This window comes from Berghia stephanieae, chromosome 10 (assembly GCF_034508935.2).
Source record: "Berghia stephanieae isolate SIO BIC M18660-M18661 chromosome 10, UCSD_Bste_1.3, whole genome shotgun sequence".
Taxonomy (NCBI): Eukaryota; Metazoa; Mollusca; class Gastropoda; order Nudibranchia; family Aeolidiidae; genus Berghia; species Berghia stephanieae.
The window spans coordinates 47,174,261-47,187,445 of NC_088369.1; the positions used below are offsets into that span (position 1 = coordinate 47,174,261).

At 38.1% G+C, this 13,185-nt stretch overlaps 1 protein-coding gene across 3 annotated transcripts in view; it reads left to right on the forward strand.

Annotated features, from left to right (window-relative positions):
• Positions 1 to 9,075, forward strand: part of LOC144955884 (uncharacterized) — a 66,556-nt gene extending 57,481 nt beyond the window's left edge. For all 3 annotated transcript variants that reach the window (XM_078886138.1, XM_078886140.1, XM_078886139.1), the window contains one exon: positions 8,682 to 9,075. In XM_078886138.1, the coding sequence (XP_078742264.1) occupies positions 8,682 to 8,726 (45 nt within the window). In that variant the 3' untranslated portion in view covers positions 8,727 to 9,075. The remainder of the gene's footprint in view (positions 1 to 8,681) is intronic.
• The last annotated feature ends 4,110 nt before the right edge of the window (positions 9,076 to 13,185 follow it).

Consider the following 13,185-nt stretch of genomic DNA (forward strand, 5'->3'; position numbering starts at 1 on the left):
TTCATTACTTATGGCTATTTTTGACTGGAGCTGCCAGATATCCAGATCAAATAGCTTACATTTCATTAATTATGGCTATTTTTGACTGGAGCTGCCAGATATCATATATATATATATCAGATCAAATAGGGACTGTCTAGTCGGGAATCTGGAGAACATTTTTTAAAATAACAGGACTGTTTATTTTTTATTGAATTGAACCTTGCATGTCCCATGACATTATGCCTTTTTTTTTACAAGCAAATTGACACAAGGAACAGAAAATAGTCTCCAAAAAATCGACATAAATGTATTGAACATCTTGGTCTCACAGGAAAGATAGAAGGTAAAAAGAGTAAAGGTAGACCAAGAAAAACATATTTGAATAGTTTGAACAGCTGGGTGACAAAGAAAGAGAAGAGTAATATGAGTTTTTTGAGGTTATCTGATGAATGGTGTATGAAGGGTTGCATGTGCGTGGGTGTAATATGAGTGGAATGCATAATGTGATCAGTGCAATGTGGGAAGATATAACATTTTCTAATTTGATGATTTATTTATTATCAAGAAATCGAAAACAAAGAAAACATTTCTTTTGAGGGGAGGGGGGGGGGGGGGGCGGCTGGGGGGAAAGGTGTTGTTACTCGCATTATATGACTTATTAAGTAGCACAGTAAATACAGTTTTTTGGTGTTGAAACATTTTCAGGGATGTAAATCTTTCAGAATTTTTCTGAATTTAGAATATTTCAATTCATAAGAAAATAAATGAAAATAAAAAGAATATAAATAGATCAAATTGATAAAACAAAATATTTTAACAAAAACGTATTATTAAATACTACTGTAATATAATATGGTGCATATAGGCCCAGGCATGACAAGCACTTTCTGTGTGCACTGAAACACTCTACTTGCTGTTTGGTGCGGAAGAGGTTATTTTCACTACAAACATGATAACGTTATTTCCAGGCCATGAATTCAGACAGAAAATTTCTGACTGATTCTGAACTACATGGCAGTAATAGAGGTTTTTCAGAAAAAAAAATTCTGAAATTTTGTTCGGTAAATAGCCACTTTGGCTACATATCGAACATAATGTATAAATACCACTACCGGATGTTTTGTTTTCCTTTTTCACAAATCAATGGATGCTTGTTGAAGTGTGGCGGAATTTGTGAATTTCTTCTTGGTTGAAACCCGAAGCTAAGTTGATATTTTTAGCAAATCTATTTTGTTACTGTCGCATGTGTTTGTTTTAAATTTATGTTACATTGATTTCTCTGGTTTTGGATTCGTAATTCTGATACTTAGATAAGATTCTAGAAAATTCTAGGACGATCCAATCACGTTGTTTTGTTTGGGTCTTAGTAAGAGAGTGAACTTACAGAATCAATCACAATCAGTCAATCAGATCTCGGCATCGGGTGATTTTTAAACTGAGAATCCTCAATCTTTATTTTAGATTCACCACTTTTCTTCACTTTAGTTCTTTGTAGTTATAAATTTAGACAGGCGTTTTTGAAAATGGCATCAACAAAGGTGACTGAATCAAAATCAAAACATCGATTTGTTGATAGACAATCTCCTATTGATGTTATAGATGTAACATCAACAAACAAATTTAGATGGGAATGGTTATCCCTTAAAGACAATCTGGGGGATTTCTTTTCAAGTTACATCAGAAAGATAGAGAAGGATGGGTTTGCATGGTGTTGCCTTTGTAAATCTGAGATTAAATATAGTGGAGGTGGTGTTCGATGCCTAAAAGTTCACTCTAAAAGTAAATCACACGAACGTAACAGAGCCATAGATATTTCAAATCAAAGACTCCCAGCAGCCATGCAAGCTACCAGAGACAAAATAGATGGAACATTTTCATCTTCTAGTTTGACAACATTGCCTCTCCCATATGGAGCAGCTCCTAATTTAGATAGTTTAGGACTTGCTAGGGAAGACTCCACTGTGCCTACTGGCCCCAGGCCAGTTTCACAAAAGGATAGAATTACTCACCAGGAGGCTTTCCTGTGTTCTTTTATGGCCGAGCATACTCTACCTCTTTCCATGGCACCTCACCTTATTCAATTTGCACAGGAATTAGCAAAAGATCAAAAATCATTAGCTCAAATGCACATGGAGAGACAAACAGCCACTTACAAGCTCCGCTATGGCTTATCTGAACTGGAGCATGTCCGCCTGGTCAAAGTCTTGCAAAATAGCCCCTTTTCACTTAATATTGATGAATCAACTTCTAAGGGCTCAAAAAAGAGAGTTCTTAATGTTTTAGTTTGTTACTATTGTAGTCATTTGAAGAAAAGTGTTTGTGATTTATTTGCTAGCATTGAAATGACAATTGTAAATGCAGAGACAGTGTTTGAGGCTGTTAGGAACCAGTTTTTAAAAGATCAGATACCTTTTACAAATTTGATTTCAGTGCTTTCTGACTCAGCTGCTTATATGAGGGGCTCATTAAATGGCTTTCAGACTAGATTAAAGGAAGTTGCACCTCACATCATTGATATTGATGGAGATGTTTGTCACCATATTCACAATGCTGTGAAGAAATTCACATCAATTCTTGATAGTAAGGGGATGCTTATCAGGCTCTTGGATGATTTATTTGGTGACTTTGATTATAGTTCAGATATACGAGATGACTTGAAGGAAATTTGTAGACTGATGGAGTTGCCAGAGCACACTCCCATTCAGAGAGCTGGACATAGATGGATGTCAATTTATGATGCCTCAGTTAGATTCTTAGAGATAAAAGATGCCCTTACAATTTTTTATTCAGTTTGGCTCACTGTAGAAGAAAAGAAAGAACAACAACAAAAAATATCTGCTCTTCTTAGACATGTAAAGAAAGACTCTAAGACTAGGATAATGCTCATTTTACACAGACTTAAAAACAAAAAACTTACACCAGCAGGTAGGGAGAGAAAAAGGAGGATAGTTTGCAAACTCTTTATGAAATCAAAAGAAAGTTTATTACTAGTTAATACCATTGTCAGCATTCTTCCTCTCTTTAAGAGTTTCATTCTTACCTTTGAAAAGAAAGAGCCAATGGTGCATCGACTTTTTGATGAGGCTGTGTTAGTTTTTAAGACTTTTTTGACTTGCTTCTTGACTCATGAATATGTAAATGAGTTTAGTAGGGACATCAGCAAAATCAGCATTGATTGTGATAAGATACATCCTTTGAAAAGAATTTATGTGATGCTACTCAGAAGATTTTAATTGACATGGATAGTCAGGAAGCAAATGCATTCAGGAAAACAGTGCTGTCAGCTTTCAGAGAGACAGGGAAATATCTTAAGTTCAAGCTTCCCATTACCAATAAAAACTTAGCCCTCCTTTCAACAATTGATCCAGAATTATGTGGTCATAGCAGGGCTTCATTAGGCTTACAAGATATTTATGATTTATTGCCTACCATAGTCAAACCTGAGGATAAAGATACATTTTCTACAGCAGCTTTCACCCTCCAAAGTGATACCAAATTTATTTCATCAATAAAAGAGAAGAAATTAGATAGGTGGTGGACAGAGGTGATATCAAACCCCCAATATGAAATACTAGGTCCGGTAATAAGAGCTTGTCTTTCTATCTTCACAGGGCCTAGAGTAGAATCATCTTTCAGTGTAATGAATAATATAATCACAGGCACAACAAACAGATTAGATGTAGGGACTTATGAAGCCATCCACAAGATTAAATACACATTCCTTAAATGTGAAAAGAGCTGTGTAGAGTATTTCCATAGAGAAGATCCTGTACATAGTCCTGTCGATTCAGCCCTTTGCTACTACATGCAAACAGCTGGAAAGAGAATGAAGACTAAACATGAAAAGCCAGCAAAGGCAAAGGTTTCAAAAAATTAAAAAAGTATCAGTCCATCAAAGAGCAGATGAAGTAAGGATAGCAATAGAGCAAAAGAGGCCCACTGGTCCATTATCTAAAACAGAAGAAAAAGAAATTTAAATGCCTTCTTTGAAAAGAAAATTTGTTGATATTGATGTTTGTAGTAGTAGTAGTAGTAGTAGTAGTAGTAGTTGTGATAGTAGTAGGCCTACTTGTAGTGGTGTAGCAGTGATAAAAGTATCATAATTAAACAACATTCCAAGAAGATGAAATCAGGTGATGATCTTAGATCTTTCTTTAAAGGAAAGTAGAAATCTCCACTTCATCAATAGGTCTTAGTATTATGCAGTATACATATTATCATAGTGATAAATTGGCTACACATACTCTACTAGTTAAAATTAGCTTTTTACAAATACATCTGTAGTTTCAATTTTTTTAAAAGGAGTGTGCGAGTTGGTTTCAGAATTTTTTTTCATTTGCCATTTACATCCCTGCATTTTGTGTTGACAAGTTTGGAACAGCAGTAACAAGAACTTTGCAAATAATAATGTTTCCCTTAGAAAAAGTCTGTCGTTCTTCATGTAAATTACTACTTTATTCTAGGGAAAAGCCATGAGCAGACTCTTTTCGAAATAAAAGTTTGCAATGAAAAGAAATATCTTATGTCACCGTCTTTCTCTGTCTATCCTATACAACCATCCAAAACCTTTGTCATCCCTATCATCTTCATCCTGGGCGGGGTTCCTGACCTCCCATAGTGAGCAGGGGGGGGGGGGTACATACTGTGTCATCTATCCCCTTATATCTGTTTTCCATCATGCTTTCCGTCTTTGTCTTGGAATGAGATTACTTGGTTTTGTCCTGGTCCTGGCTGGGAGGGAAACAGTCGAATGTATAGTTAGTTTTGGGAGATGATATTTTTTTCTTTGTAAATCATCTCTCTGTTATGCACTGTATTATGCTTTCTTTATATTATATATGACTTGTAAAACATTTGAGTGTGTTCCTCTTAGCGGGGACCTGTGCTTGTGTCTGGATGAGACTTTTAGTGATCTCCAACTAAGTACTTTGATAGAGTGCTTTTGGAATCTACACCTGTTTCTTATTTGAACCAATTCCCCTTTGTCTTCTCTTTTCTTGGATGCTTTATTGTAATTCTAGAACTTTTTACTATCCCATTTTCTTCCTTTTTACTGGCGCTGATATGACCTTAATGTGTTGCAAGCGCCGTAAAACCCTTAAAAACAAAAACAATATCATCTTCATCTGTAAATTCAAAATGATATATAGCATCTGGACAAATTTCTCGATGGTGCTCAGATTCTGTTTCTGCTAGATGCTGAGTTCCCTAAATGGCCATGTCAATCTTGTAACATCTTTAGATGATCTCATCCTACTCTTTGATATCTATAGCCGCGTTTTCTATTCCAATTGTTAATCATGACAAAATCCCACAAACTTTTCATCGGTCCGTCATCAGTTTCAAACTTTTTGCTTGTGTGATGTCAAGACTTTCTCAGAGCAAAGTATTGGTTCTTGATAGATGATGCTGGTTCTTGACCTTTCATCATTACTTACAGCTTTTCACTGATTGGTTGCTGCGACTGCTTACAGATTAGAGCTTTTCAGACTTTTCATGACGACTGTCTGAAAGTTGCGTCACCTTCTTTGTGCCCTTTTGAATTTATTAGTGAGCCAAGGCTTGTTGGGAACAAAAGCCAAAGTATGTTTTAGTCAGATTTCAAACAAAGTACATCACTGATCTTGTCTCCGAGAAAAATGAAAAATGATACAAGAATCGAGAAAATCGGACAAGAAATAAATAAGTAACCAAAATAAACAAACAAGGAGAAAATCAACTTTCAAAATAATATTTAGTCTTAAAACAGTTGTTTCTCAACCGATTTTTATGATTCAAAGACTGATGTTCTCCTTTTTAATAGTTGATTTCAACAATGTGGTTTTTATATTCCCACTATGATATTTATTACTTTCAGTTTTTACACAATAAACTGACTCAGAAAGGTGTCAAGTATTATGGCATGATTATGACGTAATACTTTGACGGCCATGTCTTCGTTTTGGACGGCGTTTGTGACTGATGGGAGATGTGAGAAGCTTGACTCGTGTGAGACGTTTGTCGATCGAGTTAGTCATATTTTTCTATATTCACAACTTAGATACTGTTCTTTTGGTGAACACGGATGAGGCATTTGCATTGCGGTTAACCATGGATGAACAGTATGTGAGACGGACGTATAAGATACTGTCCTTTTGTTGGTTACAGGTGGAGTTATTTGCATGGCTTTAACCAAGAAAGAACAGTATCTCAAAATATTACGCAACATATTACGTCAATGAAATCGCCGACTAACAGAAAAACGCAATTTATCATTAGCTATTATTTAATGATAGAAGAGTTCCACTATGTAATAGAATTAAAGAGTTATGAATGAAAAAAAATAAATGTGTCGATTGCCGCAAAACTGGTTGGATCTGGGTCAGCCCAGTTACTGTCCGTTTGTTGGTTAGGGCAGAAGAGTTGGCAGCTTTCCAGACAGACGTCGGTCAATGTGTTTGCGTAAAAGTTCAGTAAATTTACGACTGCTGAATTGGCAACCCTGCAGTCATTCCTACATAAGGCCTGAATTGGCAACCCTGCAGTCATTCCTGCATAAGGCCTGAATTGGCAACCCTGCAGTCATTCCTGCATAAGGCCTGAATTGGCAACCCTGCAGTCATTCCTGCATAAGGCCTGAATTGGCAACCCTGCAGTCATTCCTGCATAAGGCCTGAATTGGCAACCCTGCAGTCATTCCTACATAAGGCCTGAATTGGCAACCCTGCAGTAATTCCTACATAAGGCCTGAATTGGCAACCCTGCAGTCATTCCTTCATAAGGCCTGAATTGGCTACCCTGCAGTCATTCCTACATAAGGCCTGAATTGGCAACCCTGCAGTCATTCCTGCATAAGGCCTGAATTGGCAACCCTGCAGTCATTCCTGCATAAGGCCTGAATTGGCAACCCTGCAGTCATTCCTACATAAGGCCTGAAATGGCAACCCTGCAGTCATTCCTACATAAGGCCTGAATTGGCAACCCTGCAGTCATTCCTTCATAAGGCCTGAATTGGCAACCCTGCAGTCATTCCTGCATAAGGCCTGAATTGGCAACCCTGCAGTCATTCCTGCATAAGGCCTGAATTGGCAACCCTGCAGTCATTCCTGCATAAGGCCTGAATTGGCAACCCTGCAGTCATTCCTACATAAGGCCTGAATTGGCAACCCTGCAGTCATTCCTACATAAGGCCTGAATTGGCAACCCTGCAGTCATTCCTTCATAAGGCCTGAATTGGCAACCCTGCAGTCATTCCTGCATAAGGCCTGAATTGGCAACCCTGCAGTCATTCATGCATAAGGCCTGAATTGGCAACCCTGCAGTCATTCCTACATAAGGCCTGAATTGGCAACCCTGCAGTCATTCCTACCTAAGGCCTGAATTGGCAACCCTGCAGTCATTCCTACATAAGGCCTGAATTGGCAACCCTGCAGTCATTCCTACATAAGGCCTGAATTGGCAACCCTGCAGTCATTCCTGCATAAGGCCTGAATTGACAATCCTGCAGTCATTCCTACATAAGGCCTGAATTGGCAACCCTGCAGTCATTCCTGCATAAGGCCTGAATTGGCAACCCTGCAGTCATTCATGCATAAGGCCTGAATTGGCAACCCTGCAGTCATTCCTTCATAAGGCCTGAATTGGCAACCCTGCAGTCATTCCTACATAAGGCCTGAATTGGCAACCCTGCAGTCATTCCTGCATAAGGCCTGAATTGGCAACCCTGCAGTCATTCCAACATAAGGCCTGAATTGGCAACCCTGCAGTCATTCATGCATAAGGCCTGAATTGGCAACCCTGCAGTCATTCCGACATAAGGCCTGTATCGGCAACCCTGCAGTCATTCCTGCATAAGGCCTGAATTGGCAACCCTGCAGTCATTCATGCATAAGGCCTGAATCGGCAACCCTGCAGTCATTCCTGCATAAGGACATCCAAGGTTGTTGTTTCTCCCATAGCGGGCAGGGAGGTACACACTGTGTCTTCTATCCCCTTATACCCATTTTCCAACATGCTTTTTGTCTTTGCCTTTGGAATGAGATTACTTAGTTTTTTTCCTGGCCCTGGTCGGAGTCCTGGCTGGGAGGGAAACAGTTAAATGCATAGTTATTGTTTTGGAGATGATATTTTTTTCCTTGTAAATCATCTCTCTGTTATGTATTATTATATTGTTATTTGAATGTATAATGTAAGCATGTGAGTGTGTTCCTCTTTGTTGGATTTGTTCTTGTGTCCGGACGAGACTTATAGGTGATCTCAAACTAAGTACATTGGTGATATACTCTTAGATTGTACATCTGATCCCTATTTGTTCCTAGTTCCCCTATGTCTTACTTTCTCTTGGATGCATCAATTGTAATTCTAGAATCTTTTCACTATCCCATTTTCTTCCTTTTTACTGGCGCTGATATGACCTAAATGTGTTGCAAGCGCCGTCAAACCCTTAAAAACAAACAAGGTTGTTGTCTGGAACCAGGGGATTCTTGAAATAGCACAACTGTAAGTTCAGTGCCGTTGCTTTAAGGAATGTATTTGTGTCAGGCAATTTGTATAAACTTTAAAACATAAACTATCATAGCATTCAAGAGTAAACAAATTTTAGAATGGCAGGGTTCGTGACACAAACATTGTCATGAATTTTTATTTTGACATAAATTTGCTCCAAGATAATTTAATTTAAGGTCATAGAATAACCTTGACCTCTCTGTCTTTCCTTCTAGAGCAAAGATGATTCTACAGAGGAGGTGAGACTATGGCATGTGTGAATGGCCCAACCACCCGTCAATGGCCCAATCACCCGTCAATAGCCCAACCACCCGTCAATGGCCCAATCACCCGTCAATAGCCCAACCACCCGTCAATGGCCCAACCACCCGTAATGGCCCAACCACATGTCAATGGCCCAACCATCCATAATGGCCCAACCACATGTCAATGGCCCAACCTCCTGTCAAAGACCGACCCACCTAACTGGCCATTAAACATATAACAATGGTGCTATGATGTAAATAGACAATCTACCGCTAAATTCTAATTTGGATGTTTTGTCTCTTGGACAATAAATAAAAACAAAATTCATCAAGTGAAATAAATTTTTTTTTTTATTACAGGAAATTTTGTCCTTTATGTAAATTTAAAGTGACACGCACACTTTCTGGGGGTGTCTAAGGGTTTGTCTATATTAACACACAATTTCTGGCTGGGGATCCTGACATCCCATAGTGGGCAGGGAGGTACATACTGTGTCTTCTATCCCCCTATGTCTGTTTTCCAACATGCTTTCTGTCTTTGTCTTGGAATGAGATTACTTGGTTTTGTCCTGGCTGGGAGGGAAACAGTCAAATGTATAGTTAGTCATGGGAGATGATATTTTGTTCCTTGTAAATCATCTGTCTGTTATGCACTGTATTATGTTGAGTTTACGTATTATATTATATATGATTTGTAAACATTTTGTGTGTTCCTCTTAGTGGGGACCTGTGCTTGTGTCTGGATGAGACTTTTAGGTGATCTCAAACAAAGTACTTTGATAGTGTGCTCTTGGAATCTACATCTGTTTCCTATTTGAACCAATTCGCCTTTGTCTTACCTTTTCTTTTGTGCTTTCATTGTAATTCTAGAACTTTTTACTATCCCATTTTCTTCCTTTTAACTGGCATTGATATGACCTTAATGCGTTGCCAGCGCCGTAAAACCCTTAAAAACAAACAAAACATTAAAACACACTTTCTGTAGGTGTCTAAGGGTTTGTCTATATTGACATACACTTTCTGTAGGTGTCTAAGGGTTTGTCTATATTGACATACACTTTCTGTAGGTGTCTAAGGGTTTGTCTATATTGACATACACTTTCTGTAGGTGTCTAAGGGTTTGTCTATATTGACATACACTTTCTGTAGGTGTCTAAGGGTTTGTCTATATTGACATACACTTTCTGTAGGTGTCTAAGGGTTTGTCTATATTGACATTCACTTTCTGTAGGTGTCTAAGGGTTTGTCTATATTGACATACACTTTCTGTAGGTGTCTAAGGGTTTGTCTATATTGACATTCACTTTCTGTAGGTGTCTAAGGGTTTGTCTATATTGACATACACTTTCTGTAGGTGTCTAAGGGTTTGTCTATATTGACATCACTTTCTGTAGGTGTCTAAGGGTTTGTCTATATTGACATACACTTTCTGGAGGTGTCTAAGGGTTTGTCTATATTGACATACACTTTCTGGAGGTGTCTAAGGGTTTGTCTATATTGACACACGTTAATGACCTCCCATAGTGGGGTATATACTCTGACATCTATATCCTGCCCTTATATCTGTTTTCCAACATGCTCTCAGTCTTTGTCTTGGAATGAGATTACTTGGTTTTGTCCTGGCCCTGGCCGGAGTCCTAACTGGGAGGGAAACAGTCAAATGCATAGTTATTGTTTTGGGAGATGATATTTTTTCCCCTTTTAAATCATGTTTCTGTTATGTATTATTATATTTGTTATTTTGAATGTATAATGTAAGCATTTTACCATAGTGGGCAGGGAGGTACATGCTGTGTCTTCTATCCCCCCATACCCGTTTTCCAATTGTTTCCTGTCATTGTCTTGGAATGAGATTACTTAGTTTTGTCCTGACTTGGCCGAGGTTCCTTGGCTGGGAGGGAAACAGTCGAATGTATAGTTACAGTTTTGGGAGATGATATTTTGTTCCTTGTAAATCATCTCTCTGTTATGCATTGTATTATGTTTAGTTTACATATTATATTATATGATTTGTAAACATTTGAGTGTATTCCTCTTGGTTGGGACCTTTGCTTGTGTCTGGATGAGACTTTTAGGTGATCTCAAACTAAGTACTTTGACGGTGTGCTCTTGGATTCTACATCTATTTCCTATTTGTTCCTAGTTCCCCTTGTCTTACTTTCTCTTGGGTGCTTTAATTGTAATTCTAGAACTTTTTACTACCACATTTTCTTCCTTTTTACTGGCGCTGATATAACCTAAATGTGTTGCAAGCGCCGTAAAACCCTTAAAAACAAACAAACAATCTTGACACACACACATTTTCTGTAGGTGTCTAAGGGTTTGTCTATATTGACACGCATGTTTCCTGTTGGTGGCTAAGGGTTTTGTTTATAATATAGTGATTCACTTGCTTCCTGTTGGTGGCTAAGGTTTTGTTATAATAGTGATTCACTTGCTTCATGTTGGTGGCTAAGGTTTTTGTTTATTATATAGTGATTCACTTGCTTCCTGTGGTGGCTAAGGTTTGATTATATAGTGATTCCATGTTTCCTGTTGGGGCTAAGGGTTTTGTTATAATATAGTGATTACTTGATTCCTGTTGGTGGCTAAGGTTTTGTTATAATAAGTGATTCACTTGCTTCTGTTGGTGGCTAAGGGTTTTGATTATAATAAAGATTCACATGTTTCCTGTTGGTGGCTAAGGGTTTTAGTTTATAATATAGTGATCACATTGCTCCTGTTGGTGGCTAAGGGTTTTGTTTATAATATAGTGATTCACTTGCTTCCTGTTGGTGGCTAAGGGTTTTGTTTATAATATAGTGATTCACTTGCTTCCTGTTGGTGGCTAAGGGTTTTGATTATAATATAGTGATTCACTTGCTTCCTGTTGGTGGCTAAGGGTTTTGTTTATAATATAGTGATTCACTTGCTTCCTGTTGGATGCTAAATGAAAGTTATCGCACGGAAACTGGTGTACATTCTACCTACAAATTCTGTACGTCTGTTTTGTCTGTTTGTTTTTAAGGGTTTTACGGCGCTTGCAACACATTTAGGTTATATCAGCGCCAGTAAAAAGGAAGAAAATGGGATAGTAAAAAGTTCTAGAATTACAATTAAAGCACCCAAGAGAAAGTAAGACGCAGGGGAACTAGGAACAAATAGGGATCAGATGTAGAATCCAAGAGCATATCACCAATGTACTTTGTTAGAAATCACCTATAAGTCTCATACAGACACAAGCACAAAATCCAAAAAGAGGAATACTCTCAAATGCTTACATTATACACTCAAAATAACAAATATAACAATACATAAGAGAGAGATGATTTACAAGGAAAAAAATATCATCTCCCAAAACAATAACTACCGGTATGCATTTGACTGTTTCCCTCCCAGCCAGGACTCCGGTCAGGGCCATGACAAAACCAAGTAATCTCATTCCGAGACAAAGACAGAAAGCATGTTGGAAAACAGACATAGGGGGATAGAAGACACAGTATGTACCTCCCTGCCCACTATGGGAGGTCAGGATAACCACCCAGGTGTACGTCTATAATTTGAGGTGGTGGACCTGTATGCTTTATATCAAATTGTTTTAAACTACACACTACACACTACAATAGTATTTTTAATTGCTTTGTTTGTTTTTTAAGGGTTTTACAGCACACAATCGGGTCATTTCAGCCCCAGTAAAAAGGAAGAAAAGGGGAAAGTAAAAGAATTCTAGAATTTAAATAACAGCACCAAAAAAACAACTAATGGAATACCCAGAAATAGCTTCTCAAAGACCCAAAAAGGGTGGACAATCTAACATTGGAATACCCAGAAATAGCTTCTCAAAGACCCAAAAAGGGTGGACAATCTAACTGAACCCAAAATTCATGGAATACCAGAAATAGCTTCTCAAAGACCCAAAAAGGGTGGACAATCTAACATTGGAATACCCAGAAATAGCTTCTCAAAGACCCAAAAAGGGTGGACAATTAACTGAAACCCAAAATTCTTGGAATACCCAGAAATAGCTTCTCAAAGACCCAAAAAGGGTGGACAATCTAACATTGGAATACCCAGAAATAGCTTCTCAAAGACCCAAAAAGGGTGGACAATCTAACATTGGAATACCCAGAAATAGCTTCTCAAAGACCCAAAAAGGGTGGACAATCTAACATTGGAATACCCAGAAATAGCTTCTCAAAGACCCAAAAAGGGTGGACAATCTAACATGGAATACCCAGAAATTCTTGAATACCAGAATAGCTTCTCAAAGACAAAAGGGTGGACAATCTAACATTGGAATACCCAGAAATAGCTTCTCAAGACCAAGGAATGACAATCAACTGAATACAGAAATAGCTTCTCAAAGACCCAAAAAGGGTGGACAATCTAACATTGGAATACCCAGAAATTCATTGGAATACCCAGAAATAGCTTCTCAAAGACCCAAAAAAGGGGGAACTTTGAACCATCATTGGAATACCCAGAAATAGCTTCT